Source organism: Lissotriton helveticus, chromosome 11 (genome assembly GCF_964261635.1).
Source record: "Lissotriton helveticus chromosome 11, aLisHel1.1, whole genome shotgun sequence".
NCBI lineage: Eukaryota > Metazoa > Chordata > Amphibia > Caudata > Salamandridae > Lissotriton > Lissotriton helveticus.
This window is the reverse complement of record NC_136072.1, coordinates 1,186,893,826-1,186,912,893: the sequence shown is the minus strand read 5'-3', so window position 1 is coordinate 1,186,912,893 and position 19,068 is coordinate 1,186,893,826. Positions and strand designations below refer to the sequence as shown.

Genomic DNA, 19,068 nt, shown 5'->3' with positions numbered 1-19,068 from the left:
AGCCTGCACTCATCTGATATTTGGAATTCCAAAAAGTGGATACTTGTTTTATCCAAGTGGCAAATGAGCTGAATGTGTCGCTGTGTCTATTTGAGGTATTCCACACATTTCTGGAGTGCTTGAGACCACTCTTTCCAGATGACAAAAATATCGCCAAAATGCCTTTTTCAACATATGATGGAGGGAAGATCTGGGTTATGGTCAGTTAGTAGATTTTTATGTTGGAACGTGTCAACATAAATGTTTGGGAAGTCTCCCCACATTGTTGAAAATAGAAGTTGTCAAATTTAAAGTAAATGGTGAGTCCAATGGTCTGTAACTCCATTATGGATGTAGTGGGGACATTGTGTGGTCTGGGCGTTTAAGCACATTTGCAATAATTCGTATGCTCTTGTTTGGGGATATTGGTGTAAAGAAATGTCTAGAGCGACCAACAGTTCATTTTTCGCGTTGAAGGGATGGACTTCTCTGAGCTTCATCATGTACCTTCTGTCTTAAATGTAGGATTTGAGTGTCAGGACTATATTTTTAATGAATACATTCATGTACTCACCAAGGGGTTTCAGGATGGAACCACAACTTGAAAGAGTAGGTCTACCAGGATGAACCGGATATTTGTATTTGTGTGTTTGATACTGGAATCCGTGATTGCTTCATGTTTAGATATTCAAAATTTCGTTGAGCCACATGTATGGCAGAATGGACAAAGGTATTAAAAGATACCAGTGCAACAACTAATGCATTGATCTTGTTTTAAGTTCAGTGATGTGTGCTGCAATCTGTGTTCAGGTATGCTGTTCAACCAAAGGTGGTCTTTGATAATAGATTAGTAAATATATAAAGAGGAAAGTGGCATCTATAAATAATACTGTCTTCTGTATTGTCTGAGCTGTAGAGAATGTGTTTGCTTAGCCAAATGTTTTATGTTTCACGTTTGTATTGCATGTGAAATGTTTGAAAATCTCATGCTATTTGTGTTTTAATTTAGAATTTTGAAGATAATGAATTTGCAACAAATTGGACGTAATTACTACAATGCAAATGACCCAATAAGTATTCCAAATCACAGGTTTGTAAAAGTAAATTCTTATTGTTTCAGTTTCTTTCTTTGATTGCTTATGAAAGTTCCCATTTTGTAGTTCTTCGATTGATTTCTGTTTGGCAACTGTTCTGTTTTATAATTTACATTAGAACCAGATAACAATATCAAATGATCTCATTGTAAAATTGTATCTCTTATGGTTCAGTGACCTTTTGCAACGCATTAGCTTTTTTCCCTCCGTTAAAAGAAATACAATTTTAAAAGTTAATGAACTTTCGTGATCGAGTTTTCACCTAATCTGCTTCTTTCACTAGGACTAAATGTTATCATTTTTCTTTTTAAACGTTCCTGTGTATTTCATTAATTTACAAATCATATTTGTCATGAATCTTTCCTGAAAACCGTTCTTTACAAGTCATTTGTGCAATTCTTTTCCTTTAGATGAGCTTTCACAGACCTTGCTTTTGTCTATGAAAGCTTCTCAGCCCTCTCTCGCCTCTTAACTGTCTTCTTCCTGTTGCGTTGCAATGGATTCTTATTGAACTCCTACTGTTTATTTTTCCACATCCCTTTCGGTTTAAGTTTTAGGTATGTTCGAGGCATGTGGGCTGCTAAATTCATATCTATAGCATAGATCGCCGCCTAGTGTTGGGTCCGGATGATTGCACATTGTTGTCCTGGAAGAGTCTTCGAAGTATCACGAGTTACGTGGCTCCTCCCCTGGACTACAGTGCGCATGGGCATCGACTCCATCCCCAGATTGTTTTTTTCCGCCATTGGGTTCGGATGTGATTTCGACGTCCCCTGTTCGGAATCGATAAACTCTCTTTCAAGGCCAAAAGGCCTTCGCTTATCCCGTCGGTATTGTTCGCGTTCGGTCTCGTGTACACTCCAACTCGTCGAGTTGGATATCTGAGGAGTCGGGTGACTCTTCGGTCATCGAGGCCCTGTCGACGCAGCAAGACTTCGACGGCATGGAACGGAGTCCATTCAAGAAGTGCCCCGTGTGTGGCTCGAAGTACCCACACATCGACGTACACCCTGTGTGTAAGAAGTGCCTGTCGCCGGACCACAACGAGACCAACTGTATGGCCTGTTCCAAATTCAGGTCAAAGAAGACTCTCAAGCTTCGGCGCGTGGCGCGCCTCGAGGCACAGCGGTCGGCCCCGGCGCCAGACGACATCTTCGAAGACCCCGAAGCAGAAGTACAAGTACTTCAACTGCAAGTTTCACCTTCATCGGCGGAGGTCCAGCCCGAATCCGAGGCAGACGTCGTGACCCTCGACCTAGAAGAAAACGTCGATGAGGTAGGGGACTACGAAGAAGTATATGGGACCGTGGAAGATAGCTCGGAGGATGAGCTATGCCCCGTTCGTACTCTCACAATGGCCCAGGTCACAGGATCGCCACGCGGCCTTACCCACGACCTTCCACTTCGATCCACGGCTCCGCCTTCCGGCCCGGCTACGGACACCTCGGCGGAGCCGCCATTACAGAAATCGAAACCGAAACTCACAACATCGGTATCGATGAAGACAAAGATGGCAGACACGCCATCGACACAGACGACGTCTGCTCCGCCATCGACGCCGTAGTCTTCGGACACCTTGAAGCCTTGTAAGGCTATCGACCCAGCAAAGGTGTCGAAAGTGGCCAAGGAACCAAGCTCGAAGGGGGTCCTCGAGCGGGTGTCGAGCAAGGTGGCCGAGTCGAAGTCAAAGAAGACTGTCGAGCCTACGGCGGGCACAGCTACCGATCCAAAGGGCAAACGGGACGTCGAGACGAAGTCGACGAAGGGCACCGAGCAGAAGTCTGGAGTCCCGAAGCAAAAAACAAAGGCTGCCGATCCGAAGAAGTCGGCGTCGACGCCTGCGGCCGGGGTCGGTGACAGTAGCGCAGTGTTCGAAGAAACGTCTGCGCCTACAGCGGCCAAACAGCCATCGTCGACGCTAGTCGTCTCTTCCCATGGAGGTGAACCGAGGTCATCACTCGGGTCGACTAAACCATCCGCTTCGTTTACCAAGCAGGTCGCGGACTCCCTCAAGCGGATATGGGACAAGGCGTCCGTCGGAGCCGAACACACCTTCAGCACCCCAACCGCTGGCCCCACCGAAAAAGACTTCGATGCCGATCCTCTACACTCTACCGCCTAAGGTGGCGCCGAAGGCCTTTGCACCACGCTTGGTGACCAAGGACTCCACATGTGAAGTAGTGTGGCTCACTGGTTAGAGGCGGCAGACCCGAGAGCAGAGGACGGCCGGGACCAGGGTTCGATTCCCGGCGCGGCAGGTTTCTGGACCAGGGTCAGCGGACTCGATAATTCTCTCGCCTCGGTGCCCACTCTGATCAGCGTTCACACTCGGCAACTCTGGGCATTAGCTTGCCTCATCTTCACTAACGGCCCCACCAGACCGCCGGGGATGCCTGGTCTCACCCTGGAGATACCCATTAAGGGACCATCTCTCAGGGAAGCCAGGAAGGGTTTCGCAGCGGTCGAAGCGCCTTGGGACCCTACGGGTAAGTAGTGCGCTATATAAATGCCTATACACATTCACAGTTTCCAGCGCAAGTTTCGGTCCTCGACAACCTCTACTGGAGGAGCAGTCAGCGCATTTTATAGACGCCGACACAGGGAAACTCACGCTATACAAGAGGAAAATTACATCACAGCCTCTGGAGTCGTTTGTAATTCCTCTCAAGCGGAAAAGGCCAGCACCAGAAACTCCAGTGCTAGTTGAACAAATTCCTCCACAGCCTAGGAGAGGGGCAACACCTTCACCCACTTGCTCAGAAGGAGATGAGGGTGAACAAGATGAGGAGTATAACTTTCCTGCAAACACAGACACTGATGAGCAGCAGGACTCCTGGATGGCCACTGGTGATCACGGAGACCAGCAGGTTCTCCAGGACACTCAGGTTTATGGTGTAAAAAGGTCTCTCACGGAAGACTCCGCGGCGTTTAATGCTTTAATTGAGAGGGCAGCTACAAATCATAAAGTAGAGATGCATGCTGACCCTGTGGAAGATGACTTTTTATTTGACACTTTCTCTGCTGCAGAAAAAACTGTGAAAACTCTTCCTATGCTAAAGGGGGTCCTTAAGCATGCCACGGACATTTTCAAGGAACCCACCAGGGCTAGGGTGGTCAACCCCAGGATAGAGAAAAAATACAGGCCGGCACCTGGCGACCCAACCTACATCCGGGGCCAGTTGCCCTTAGACTCTTTGGTGGTCTCCAATGCCCGCAAGAGGGCAAACTCTCAAACAACGGGTGAAGCTCCTCCCCCGGATAAAGAGTCCAAAGTGCTGGAGGCATCGGGGAAAAGGGTGGCAGCTCAGGCAGCAAACATCTGGCGCATATCTAACACACAGGCTCTGCTGGCCAGATACGATAGGGCGCACTACGACACCCTAGAACAACTGCTGCAACACCTTCCAGACCAGTTTAAGGAGGGAGCTGAGATGCTTATACAGGAGGGCAAGCTCATCTCCAACGCTGCGATAAAATGTGCGCTCGACGTTGCGGACACGGCAGCGAGGGCGATAAACACTAGTGTTATGCTGAGGCGTCAAGCATGGCTCCGCATCTCAGGGTTCAAGCCGGAGATCCAGACAGCTATCCTTAACCAGCCTGTTAATCCAGACCGGTTATTTGGCCCAGAGGTGGACACCACCCTCGAGAAAATCAAGAAAGATACGGAGACGGCCAAATCCATGGGTGCTCTCCAGTCTCAGCAATTCCGTGGGAACACTTTTCGTCGCTCAGGCAATCGAGGTGTTACCAGAGGACACTTGGCACAGCAAACGCCTTACAACAAGGGTGGGGCGCAATCCTCGTACCCCAAGCAAGGTAGAGGAGGGTACCGGGGAAACAGTGCCAAAGGCAGAGGAAGAGGCAACAACAGCTCCCGTTCCTCTGCCTCCAACAAACAGTGCCTTCCTGTCACTGCCCCCGACCATCCAACACCTGTCTGGGGGAGACTCCAACGGTTCCTCCCTGTCTGGCAGTCCATCACCACAGACAGGTGGGTACGTCAACTTATCCAGTTCGGCTATTGTTTGGAGTTAACATCCACTCCACCCAACATTCCCCCAAGACAACGTCCTATGTCAGCCGAGCACTTGCACTTATTGCAGCAGGAAGTTCTTGTAATGCTGCAAAAAGGCGCTATCGAGCTCGTGCCGGTGGAGGAAGAAGGCACAGGGGTGTATTCCCTGTACTTCTTAATCCCAAAGAAGGACGGCTCACTCAGACCGATTCTGGACCTCAGGCCTCTGAACCAGTACATTCTTTCAGAACACTTCCACATGTTAACACTGCAACAGGTTCTTCCATTACTAAACCAGGGTGACTTCCTCGCAACCTTGGACCTCAAGGATGCTTATTTCCACATACCACTCCATCCTTCACACAGAAAGTATCTCAGGTTCACCATACAAAACAGGCATTACCAGTTCAAAGTTCTCCCCTTCGGAGTGACCACTGCCCCCAGATTGTTCACCAAATGTCCGGCGACAGTAGCAGCGCACCTCAGGAGACAAAACATACATGTCTACCCTTACCTAGACGACTGGCTCGTTCAAGCCAAGTCGGAGCAACAGTGCGCCACAGACATGTCTCACACCATTCACCTTCTTCATGGTCTGGGGTTTTCACTGAACTATCCCAAGTCGCACCTCCTGCCAGCCCATGTGCGGCAGTATTTGGGCGCAACAATAAATACTCTGACTGCCACAGCTCAGCCGAACCAAGCACGGATCGACAATATCCAGTCGCTAATCCAACAGTTCAGACCGCAACATTCCCTCCCAGCGAGTGGGTTCATGCAGTTGATAGGCATGATGGCCTCCTGCATCTTTATAGTCCCGCACGCCAGGTTGCATATACGTCCGCTCCAGGAATGCCTGGCACGCCAGTGGACTCAGGCTCATGGCCAGTTGAAAGACCTAGTGTTGGTGACCGGTCGAGCATACAGCTCTCGGCATTGGTGGACTCCACACAACCTTTGCAAGGGCCGACCGTTCCAAGAGCCTGTGCCACAAATTCATGACGACGGACGCATCTCTCCAGGGATGGGGGGCTCATGTGCTCCACTACACCGTGCAGGGACTATGGACAATGCAACAGAAGATGCACATCAACTACCTAGAACTGATGGCAATCTTCATGGCACTCAAGTCCTTCAAAGTACATCTGTGCAACAAGGTCGTGTTGATCCGGACGGACAACATGACGGCCATGTACTACATACAAAAGCAGGGAGGTACACACTCTCCACAGCTGTCTCATCTGGCTCAGGGCATGTGGAAGTTGGCCATTCAGAGGAACATCTTCCTCATGGCGGAACACCTCCCGGGCAAGGACAATCAGATGGCGGATCTGCTCAGCAGGTACAGCCACCAGATGCACGAGTGGGAGATACATCCATCAGTACTCCGCCCGTACTTTCAGCAGTGGGGTCATCCAGAGATCGACCTCTTTGCCACAAGGGAAAACGCAAAATGCCAAAGCTTTGCCGCCAGGTTTCCTCACCCACAGTCGCAGGGCAATGCGATATGGATGAACTGGTCAGGCAGATTTGCGTACGCTTTTCCCCCAGCACCTCTCATTCCGCTGGTGGCAAGAAAGCTAAAGCAACACTCGATGACGCTCATCCTGGTTGCTCCAACGTGGGCACGCCAACCATGGTACACCACGTTTCTAGAACTCTCCGTGGTACCGCATCAAAGGCTGCGCCTCACACCCAAGCTATTGACGCAGAACCATGGCGACATTCAGCATCCAGATCCGCAACATCTCAATCTGGCGATCTGGCTCCTGAGGTCTTAGAGGTTCGCTACCTTAATTTGCCTCCTGAATGCATGGACATCATCCGGGAGGCAAGAAAGCCCACTACCAGAGCTTGCTATGCAGCAAAGTGGAAGCGGTTTGTCATTTACTGTACAGAACACAATATCAACCCGCTAGATGCATCCATTCCTAACATCATCTGCTATTTGTTACATCTTTACAAATGCAATCTAGCATATGCTTCCATTCGGATACACTTATCCGCCATAGCAGCTTATCTTCAAAACAGGCAGCATCTCTCTGTTTTCAGGGTGCCTGCCATTAAACCCTCCTGGAAGGGCTGAAACGGGTCATCCCTCCCAGGACCCCACCAGCTCCTGCGTGGAATCTCAACGTGGTCCTCACCAGGTTGATGGGTCCACCTTTTGAGCCTCTACATTCATGTGAGATTCAATTCCTCACATGGAAAGTCGCTTTTCTCCTTGCCATCACGTCTTTAAGACGTGTTAGTGAGCTACAAGCGCTCACAATCCAAGAGCCATTTATACAAATTCATTCCAACAGGGTGGTGCTCCGCACTAACCCCAAGTTTCTTCCTAAGGTGGTGTCGCAGTGCCATGTCAATCAAACCATTGAACTGCCCGCATTCTTTCCAAACCCATAAACGGTAGCAGAAAGAATGCTCCATACACTGGACGTCAAAAGGGCATTAATGTACTATATTGACAGAACACAACCTTTTAGAAAGACACAGCAACTCTTTGTTGCCTTCTCTGCCCAGCACAAAGGCAACCCCATTTCCAAAGCAGGAATAGCCAGATGGATCATTAAGTGTATTCAGATTTGCTATCAGAAAGCTAAGCGCACCTTAACAGTCACCCCCAGAGCCCATTCCACCCGCAAGTTGGGGGCCTCCATGGCATTCCTAGGTAACATCCCTTTGGAAGACATCTGTAGAGCAGCCACATGGTCTACACCACATACGTTTACCAAACATTACTGTGTGGATGTGCATTCCAAACAGCAGGCAGCTGTAGGGCAGGCTGTTCTCAAAACACTTTTTCAGACTTCTGCAGCCGGCACGGGCGGCCGCCGCTAATGGAGGGACTGCTATGTATTCTATGCTATAGATATGAATTTAGCAGCCCACATGCCTCGAACTGAATATGCTACTTACCAGTATGCATCTGTTCTTGGCATGTAGGGCTGATAACATTCATATCGCCCGCCCTCCTCCCCGGCGCCTGTAGCGGCTGCAGACCTTCTTGCATTCAATCATTAGCATGGACATCACTTACACTATCACACTCCATCTTTGCCACAATGGCTAAAAACAATCTGGGGTTGGAGTCGATGCCCATGCGCACTGTAGTCCAGGGGAGGAGCCACCTATCTCGTGATACTTTGAAGACTCTTCCAGGACAACAATGTGCAATCATCCGGACCCAAAACTAGGCGGCGATCTATGCACAGATATGAATGTCAGCAGCCCTACATGCCAAGAACAGATGCATACTGGTAAGTAGCATATTCGTTCCCAGACTTCTGGTGACACACTCCCGCCTGACAAAGAATCAAAAATCATTGATGCGTCAGGGAAACGGATTGCTGCACAGTCAACAAACATATGGCGCATAGCAAACACACAAGCCTTACTCTCACGCTATCAACTAGAAAAATTAATGGAACACCTACCAGATAAATACAAAGATCAGGCAGCAGAGCTCTTACAGGAAGGCAAATTGATATCTAATGCCTCAATTAAATGCGCACTAGATGTAGCTGACACAGCATCCAGAGCAGTTAACAGTAGTGTTATCCTCAGACGTCATGCATGGTTACGCATTTCCGGTTTTAAACCAGAGGCACAAACTACCATCCTCAACCAGCCCTTCAATCAGAACCAGTTGTTCGGGCCAGAGGTAGATAATACACTAGAGAAGATGAAAAAGGACACAGACACTGCTAAGTCTCTGGGTGCATTACAATCCACCCAGACTAGAAGTTCTTTTCGTCGCTCCAAGCAGACCGGCGCAGATAACATATCTTTTAAAACTCATACACAAACACCCTCTAATAAGGGTTACTTTAGAGGAGGGTACAGAGGCAACAACAATAAGGGAAGAGGTAGTGGTAATAACAACAACCGCTCCTCTTCCACTCCCAAACAGTGACTTCCCTTCTGCCTCCCCTACAGCATTCCACTCCTGTGGGGGGCAGATTATCACAGTTCCTACCTGTCTGGAATTCCATCACAACAGACAGGTGGGTTAGACAAATTATCCAACATGGTTACTGCCTAGAACTCACAGCAACCCCCCCAAACATACCACGCAGGCAGCATCCAATGTCCACAGAACACAAAACTCTGCATCAACAGGAAGTTCTAGCACTTCTACCAGAAGATGCTATTCAAAAGGTCCCCTTACAGGAACAAGGAACAGGAGTCTACTCCCTGTATTTCCTAATACCCACATTAAGACAGATCCTCGACCTAGGCCCCTTTACTTCTACATTCAATCAGATGATTTTCACATGATCACTTTACAATAAGTACTCCCATTACTACAACAGGGAGACTTTCTTTCAACACTAGACCTAAAGGACGCCTATTTTCATGTTCCTATACATCCTGCGCACAGGAAGTATCTAAGATTTGTCATTCAATGACAACACTATCAGTTCAAAGTCCTTCCATTCGGGGGTCACAACAGCACCACGAGTGTTTACAAAGTCCTTAGCAGTAGTAGCAGCACATCTCAGAAGACAACAAATACATGTCTTCCCTTACCTCGACGACTGGCTCATAAAAGCAAGATCGTTCAGCCAGTGTGTACAACACACAAAATAAACAATACAAACATTACACGACTTAAGGTTTACAATAAACTACACCAAGTCGCACCTAGAGCCTTCGCACGTTCACCAATATCTAGGAGCTACCATAGACACATTGGCAGCTCTAGCCTATCCCAGTCAAGCCAGGATTCAAAGCATTCAGAGCTTAGTCTCCCTTTTTCGATGCCAGCACTCTTCAAGCCAGAGTGTTCATGAAACTAATAGGCATGATGGCGTCTTGCATCTTCATAGTTCCTCACGCAAGACTGCAAATGCGCCCACTACAAGAATGTCTAGCACAACAGTGGAATAAGGCTCAAGGTCAGCTCAAAAACCTGGTTTTGGTAGACAGCCGTACATATTGCTCTCTGCAATGGTGGAACACCAAAATCTTGACAAAGGGACGGCCGTTCCTAGAACCTATTCCACAAAGAGTGCTCACAATAGATGCATCCCTCACAGGATGGGGAGCCCATCTCCTGCACTATACCACTCAAGGCCAATGGAACAGCCAACAAAAACTGTTCCATATCAATCATCTGGAGTTGCAAGCGATTTTCCTAGCAATCAAAACCTTTCAGGTACAAGTTCAAAACAAAGCTGTTCTAATTCGGACGGACAACATGACAGCTATGTATTATATACAAAAACAGGGGGGACACACTCTCTGCAACTGTCCCAGCTTGCACAGAACATTTGGAGATGGGCCATCCCTCAAAACATACACCTGACTGTAGAACACCTACCAGGAATTCACAATCAGATAGCAGATCTGTTGAGTCGTCAGTCACAACAGATTCACGAATGGGAGTTGCACCCACAGGTTCTCCAACTATTTTCCAAAGGTGGGGGCAGTCACAAATAGATCTGTTGGCCACCCACAAAAACGCAAAATGCCCAACCTTCGCCGCCAGGTTTCCCCACCCACGGTCGGAGGGGAATGCAATATGGATGAACTGGTCAGGCAGATTTTCGTACGCTTTTCCGCCTCTCCCACTCATTCCACTAGTAGTACGCAAGCTCAGACAACAGTCTCTTGAACTAATACTAGTGGCCCCCACATGGGCACGCCAGCTATGGTTCACCACACTACTAGATCTCTCACTAGTTCCACATCAGAAATTACGGCTCACGCCATCCCTGTTCACACAGAACCATGGAGAAATAAGGCACCCAGAACCAAGCCAACTGAATTTGGCGATCTGGCTCCTGTGGTCTTAAAGTGTGGTATATAAATAAATAATACCGGATCTAGGTTTGACTAGGCATAGCAATAACAGATAGCTCAATAAATAAGAGTCAAGATTCGAGGTAGTAGGAGTTTGCAAGTTTAATACAGCATAAAGGACAGAAACAGGACAACCTGCACGGGAATAGGATGGCAGGGCCCGGCAGCTGCCGGGGCTGGATCTGGGATGAGCGCGCTAGCATTTAATAACAATACACAAGCATATATAGTAAAACAGTTGCATTACAGTACATATGATAGGCGGAGCAGTGGGTGGAGCAAAGGGTGTGACGCGTAGCAGTCGCGAAAGATAAGGGTGAAAGTGGGTGTAACAGTGCGTATACATAGACAGGTGATGCAAACGTAGCAGAATATGTCATGAATGGGGCGGAAACATGGACGGGGCTACCTAAGGAGCCGGGACCTCTAACCTGATGGTGCGCGCAAGCTGGCAATGATGTGTTACTAGGAGAAGCTGGGGGCTGCGAACTCTTGTGCTAGGAGCAGAGACTGAAGTCTGGAGAGTCAGGGCGACATGTACCTAAGCAGTATCTAGTATCTGATGTTTAGAGAACATGTTGATAGAATCCAAAAGTTATTGGGGTAAAGGCGAACAGACTCTAAGACTGGAGCAGGCATTATTCTATATGTAGTGCGTGATGAAGAATATTAAATGATCATTAATACAGTATTTCTCTAACATGGAGACGTAAAGGCTAGACTATGACGGTAACTATTGATGCGATTCAGTAGCTTTAAGAATGCAGAGAAGGAGGGCTGGACTGATAACTAGGATCATAACATACTCTTGGCAGACTCAGAGGCAGAGCCAGGCTGAATCGGGCACTGTGAGGCAGGAAGTAAGTGAAGGGTCAGGGATACAGGTGGGGGCTGTATCGCTCCTCAGCGAGGGCTTCAGGAGACAGGAGCTGAATCTGGTGTCCGGGCCCTTTTGAGGCCTAGAAACAGGGACTTTACAATGGAATAACGTGCACACTGAGAAACGTGGTAACGTAACTTTAAATAGGCCTAATATTCGTAGTATTCACGAAAACTGGAAACTGGCATACTAGAGATGCGCACAAATATAATTGCGTCTTTAATCGAACATGGGGAATACATATGCATATTAATCATGCACACATAACATATGATGGAGGACGCGTAGGGACACAGAACATGGCAAAATTTACTTTTCCACATTCCCTCCTTGTCACTACGTTTCCATCAGGAAACATCAATATTCATGATACCATCTATCATTTCATACAGTATCATTTGCTCGTCTCAAATTTTCTGGGAACGGGTTTTAGAACGGGACTTGGGACTAGGAATACAAGAGGTAGCACAAATGCCGCAAATCGCAGGGCCACATTGTATACAGAGGCAGCAGCTGAATATGATCGCTACTGCAATACCTAGAAAGGACAAGACTTTCCATCCCCAAGCGGAAATTATATTCCAGAACCAACCGGACCATGTCCATGTGCCTGGATCTTGGTGTAACAGATGGGCAATTTTATGGAGTCTGGTTATAGCTGAATAAACAGACGGTGCGTTATTTGGAATGAAAATGCAGCAACTAGATCCGATGACTCTACAGGCCCCGCCCCTATCGGCCAATATGACGTCAAGGACGAGACGATTCTGTAAAACGACAAATCTCATAGCAGATTGCTCTTCAGTCAAGTTACCTAGGGCAGAGGCAGTCTCATTAACTACAGCTTCAAGGGTTCTGGTTAACCTACGGATTAGCTTACTGTTCTGGATAGGGCCTATAAAGAAGAAGAAGCCTCTATTGAAATCTGTATACTGTTCTAGAGCAGTTTCAGTATAATCGACAATTGGGGACTCAATCTCCCTTCTATGTCTAAGGTGTACTAGATGTGTGTTTCTATGATAATCAGATGGGGCTAGGAAAACTGGTGGCAGTAGGAAGGCAATGTAACAGGTTCCCTCCCAATCGAGGGGCAGACGAACATATGCGGTTTGACCACAAATAAAATAAGAATGACGTGAAGCTTTGAAAATAGATTTCCCACTGTCACTATACTTGACAATAGTAGTACAATCGCTGTGTCCTACATGTACGGAACCATTATTTCGGACACATAATTCGCCTTTGACTGGTAGTACCGAAATAGCAGGTAAGTCTGGAGTAGTATCAGACTGAACATTCAGGACCATAAAATTCGAAGAATAATTACCTAAATTGTAAACTTCATTTTCTAGATCTAACCCTGTTCTGTGGGGAAGACCTTGCTTGTCTGGAAAACATGTACTGTTAAGAAAAGACATATCTGTTGAGGATGACGTTAACGTGGACCATGCTCCACACGAACCATTATGTGAAAAAGGATAAGGAAAGAGTGGCAGAACTCCCTTCGGTGTCTGGAAAGGGGGGAGTCGACCACACACCCAACAATTAGTGGCATTGCTGGTCTGGTGTGAATAATGTAACATGCGGATAAAAGAATTGTTACGCATAGCGAGGCGGTAAGAGAGTTCATGAGGAGGCAGATCACTAAACGTGTGCTCTACTGTAACATTAGAAGACTTATTTACATGAGAAACTGGAAAATACAGATAAAACGCATAACTGGTGCAGGAAATCATAATACTGAGAAATAATATGAAACATAGAAAAACGATACATCGGATTGAGTTTTGACTAACTCTCTCACTATGGGGGTCTATTTTATACATGTCAGAAACCGGTCTAACCGTTTCACCTAGGGGAGGACTTAGACAATCAAACTGGCTGACTTATTTTACTAGACCTTAACTTTTTCTTATACTCCTGTTGCGGAGTTGTCTCTAACAGGGAGGGTGCAGTATCAGTGTCTTTTGCGGGACAGTCCTTAAGAATAGTACTTTGGCAGTCCTTTAAATCCTGGGAAATGTTCTTTGAGACTGGCTTCAATCCATAAAATCTTTTGATGTGTGAAAGATGCACCCAGCCTTTGCGTCCCTCCAACTTCACGGCTGTACGGGTGGCCAGGAGGACCCGTCGGGGCTCCTTCCAGCGAGGCTCCAGCGGACTTGAGCGATCAAAATTTCTCACTAAGACCATGGATCCGGGAACGATTTCATGCGGTGCCACCTCGGTATTGTCTGGAAATGCGGCGGCAACCTGTGAACGACAAGAGTTGAGGGCAGACATCAAGGAAGCTAGGTAATCTGTCAGCATATTACTTGAAACATCGGTAATACTTCGAGGTCTAGGAGTACCCCACATGTTAGGGGGGCGGCCGAATACGACCTCATAAGGGGACAGACCTGATCTGGAATGTGCTACCATGCGCATATAGAACAGGGCAACTGGCAGAGCTATTAGCCAGTCCACACCTTTCTCTTGACAAACTTTTGCAATTCGGATTTTCAGGGTCTGATTATGTCTCTCTACGAGACCGGCTGCTTCAGGATGGCGTACACAATGGAACTTCCACTGGTACCCTAACAAAAGGGAAACGTGCTTCATGAGTTCAGATGAGAATGGCTGGCCGTTGTCAGAATATACCACCCTAGGGAGTCCGTAAGGGGGGAAGAACTCACGAACCAACTGCTTGGCAGTGGTCGCGGCTGTGTAATCTGGAACTGGATATGCCTCCGTCCACCTGGACAAAGCGCATACAACTACAAGGACATACTTGAAACCTCGACATCGCTCCATCTGAATGTAATCCATCTGGAGGACTTCAAAAGGGTGGTCAGGGGGCTGGAATCCACCTTGTTCCACCGGGACACTTTTACCTGGATTAAACTGACAACATATCATACAGGTACGGACTTTCTGCTTGGCTGCAGCTCGTAAATGCTTGTTGAACCAAATGTTCTGGATACTATCTAACATAGCTTTTTCTCCTAAATGTGCTGGACTATGTGCGGTATTGATAATGACTTGAACCATAGAGTCGGGGAGAAACCATGTGGTTTTTCCCCTCGTCACCCATCCCTGATCTGTCTGGACCCCTCCTTGTTCGGACCATTTCTTGATTTCTTCGGGAGTAGCATGTAACTGGATATCTATAACATCTTGTGTAGGGTCTTTAACTGTCATACATGTAGTCGGATCTGGAGTAAGTGTCTGTGTTGGCTTAACTGAAATGTCTGGAGCCTGTGCTGTAAGCTTGGCTGTGCGATCTGCTAGATCATTACCTTGGGAAATAGTGTCAGTAACTTTCGTATGTGCTTTGCATTTCATGATAGCAATGGATGTCGGTAAGTGTATGGCATCTAACAGAGCTTGAATAAGGAGACCATGCTGAATCTTGGTTCCATGAGAAGTCATGAAACCTCTCTCCTGCCAGAGCACTCCGAAGTCGTGTACAACTCCAAATGCGTAACGTGAATCTGTGTAAACATTAACTTTCAGGTTCTTGGCGTGTATGCAGGCTTGAGTCAGAGCAACTAGCTCTGCTGCTTGAGCAGACAGGGTGTCAATGCGGTGTGTCTCTATAACTTCGGTGTCGGTAGTCACTGCATACGCGGCTACTAGTTCTCCTGTACTTGTTCTCATGCATGAACCATCCACATAGTGTCAGGTCGGGATCTGGTAATGGAATATCTGTCAGATCTTGTCTTGGCTTTGTCATGATGTTAACTACTTCCACACAGTCGTGTGTGGCAGGATTTGGATTAGCTGATGGTAACAGTGTAGCAGGATTTAGGACGTTGCAGCGTCTGATTTCTATGTGTGGCTGAAACAGTGTCAATTCATAACCTGTTAAACGTGCAATTGTCAAGTGCTGAGTTTGTGTTCGGTTTAAAAGAACTTCCACGGAGTGTGGAACTTGTACTGTCAGGGAGTGTCCTAAGACTATGGAATCACTTTGTCTGATAGCTAGTGCTGTGGCTGCAACTGACTTGAGGCACGCAGGCAGAGCCTGGGCTACAGGATCTAATGTGCTCGAAAAATAAGCACAAGGCTTGTATTGTCCTGCTTGATCTTGTGTGAGGACAGATAATGCTGTACCTTCGCGTTCTGTGACGAAAAGTGTAAAAGGCTTACTGTAGTTCGGTGTTGCTAGAACTGGAGCTTGACATAGGGCTTTCTTTAACTCATTGAAACTAAGTGCATGTTCAGATGTCCAAGGGAGGACAGTCGATACGGCTGCCTCCTGTGTCGTTAACTGTATCAGTGGTTTAGCTAGAAATGCATACTGAGGAATCCATTGTCTGCAATAGGAAGTAAGGCCGATAAAAGCACGTACCTCCTTCTGGGTCTTAGGCTGAGGAAGACTCGCTATTAACTGGATACGGTCTGGTGTCAACTGCCTACCCCTCTTGGACAGTAAGTGTCCTAAGTAGATCACTTGCTGGACACAGAATTGAAGCTTCGAAGGGGACACCTTGTGTCCCATCTCGGCTAGGAAATACAAGACTGTAAGTGAGGCTCGCTCGCAAGCACGTTCAGAACGGGCTGTGATCAGTAGATCATCGACATACTGGAGCAGGGCAGTGTCAGTTGGCATGTGAATGTTGTCTAGTTGTCTCTTGAGTGCTTGACTATAAATACTAGGACTTTCTGTGAAACCTTGAGGAGCGCGTGTGAACATATTGCTCCTTCCATTTAAACAAAATCCGAAAAGAAACTGGCTGTCTGGATGAATGGGGACACTGAAAAACGCGTTCTTGAGGTCTATGACTGTAAAAAATGAAGCTTCGGAATCAATGGCTGTCAATAGGGAAGAGATATCTGGGACAACTGGGTACTGGGGAATAATACATTTATTAAGTTCTCGAAGGTCAATCACTAAACGATATACTGGAGGTGCATTTGGATCAGTACGTTTCATGACAGGAATGATCGGAGAATTACATACATTGGAGTCGGTTTCTACAACTACTCCCTGAGCCATGAGCTCGTCAATAATTTTGGATAAGGCTGCTACAGCCTCTGGTGGCAATCTGTACTGTCTTATTCGTGGTAACACTACACCTGGCTTGAGAGTCACACGATGGGGTGTGATTTGCATAAAACCAACATCAGTTGGACCTTGCGCCCATAGATGCTGCGGAACATTAGACAATCTCGGATCAAAATCTCGTAATACATAGTGACCCTTGAAGTCGCGCAGGAACAGTCGTATTCCCTCTGGGGAGCAGCATATAACTGCACCTAACTCTTTCAGTGTTTTAATGCCTAATAGATTTTCTGGACATGACTTAGTAAGTAACAGATCAGTAGTGCGGGACAATGGACCTACTTCTAGAGTAACTGGCTTTGAAATTTCATTTACAATAGGCTTTCCTGAAAATCCAAGGGAAACATTTCTAGAGCCTGAGAGCGGAGCCCCTGGAACTTCGGCGTGACTTATAGTGGTCCTACTTGCCCCTGTATCAATCAGAAACTTTCTGTCTTTCCCTAATACTTGACTGTGAACATAGGGACCTTCTTGATCTACAGGTATCTCGATGAGAGGCAAGCCTACCTCCCTCTCTAGGCTGTTTCATGAATACGGTTGATACTCTGGATACTCGGACTGTGCATACTGGTACATCTGCTGTGTAACATGCTGTGTTGCAGCGATAGGCTGCGGTGCTGTAACTGTCTGTGGTGCATTCTGTGACTGAGGAGTCTGTGTAACTTGTTCTTGTCTAGGCGGACGTGGTCTTTCTTTAGTCTTACCGGTAGCTATGTTGTGTTTCAGAACTGCACACTCGTTTATAAAATGACCTGGCTGTTTACAATAATTGCAGTTCCCTTTAACGGGAGCTGCAGGATGACTGGCTTGATTTGGTCCCCTCTTCTGACTGTCTTGAGGAACAGATTGTGCAACTAGTACTTTCATTTTCGTGTCTTTCATACGTTTTCTCTCGTGATCTTGCTCTTCTCTGATTCTATTCTGGTGGTATTGAAGCATCTGTAACATTTGGGATGGGGTATTAGCTTGCCAGGTACTTTCGACTTTCAAAACTCGGTTTTTAATTTGTGGACTTGAATTCTCGACTAATTTAGTAACAAAAAGATGAGGGTATGATTCACTACTTGTCTTGAGGCCACTGTTGATGCTAAAACATTTCTCAAATCTGGAATAATAATCACTAATATCTTCATCTTGTTTCTGTTTACAGGCTGAGATTGCATCCCAGTCTTCTTTTCTAGTTGTCAATAATCTAGGCAAAACTTGTATTAATAATTCTGGTAATTCTTTACATTTATCTCCAAGACCGGTACCTTGTACTCGTGCCTTATCTTCGGCTTCTAGAACTGCCCAATCGATCTTTTTCTTTCCCACCTCCCATTCTTTTTCTTTGAGTTTCTCATATACCCCTGCGGGCAACAAGACTTTTAACATTTTAATAATATCTGGATACGTGTATTCTCCCATACGGAGCATGTCCTTTAATTCTCGGTGGAACCCTGCTGGATCTTTGTCATGACAGGGAATTAACTTTTTCATCTCTAAGAGTTCCATCTTTGTGATCGGGGTGTAAACAAACACTCGTTGCATTTCACCACCGTCTGTCTTAATTGGATGTACTTCTCGTAACGGATTCTGTCTGTCTATGTAAAAGGGTTTACTTTCTGGGGGTGAGACATGAACAAAATGTGGGTTCAGAAACGTTCTGTATTTGTGGCGCTGTTCTAGAATGACACTAATCAAATCGGTACCTAAACCTTTCCATTTGTACTGGAGTAACTCGTTCAGGACATCGTGTAACGGACCTGGATCAGAATGTTGATCCTCATACAATGTAATGAGGTGCTGGATCATATACATACCCGCCAGTCGTTGCTCGGCTGGGGGCATTTTCAGAAACATTTGTGCCACTATTCCGTCTAAAAAAGTGGTAGAATCAGTAATCCATCGGACTGCTGATCGGACTAGTTCTTGTTCATGCATGGTACTTAACTCGCTATAACCGATTCGTGATTTCAGAATGTGATCGGTAGCTTGAAATACTTGTTCTAGAGAACCTTGTTCTGATGCTGGATGGTGAAAAACTGGCTTGTATTCTAGACGTAAATGGCGATCTGGAAATCTAGATTTTCCTACATACGCTATTCTGTCGGGATTCTCGTCCTCTACCTCTTCAGTATCAGAGTTACTTTCTTTCTCGCTTACTCGTGTTTCTTTGCGTTGTTCATGTATCCTTATTATTTCTTTACGAATCTTCTTGTACATATTCTCTATACTACTGATGGTCTTATGCTTACCCTCG

General features: G+C 46.7%; 1 protein-coding gene across 1 annotated transcript in view; it reads left to right on the top strand.

Annotated features, from left to right (window-relative positions):
• Nucleotides 1–19,068, top strand: part of PIWIL1 (piwi like RNA-mediated gene silencing 1) — a 1,966,306-nt gene that overhangs the window by 621,938 nt on the left and 1,325,300 nt on the right. The window contains exon 7 of the mRNA XM_078668015.1: nt 989–1,069. Within this exon, the coding sequence (XP_078524141.1) occupies nt 989–1,069 (81 nt within the window). The remainder of the gene's footprint in view (nt 1–988; nt 1,070–19,068) is intronic.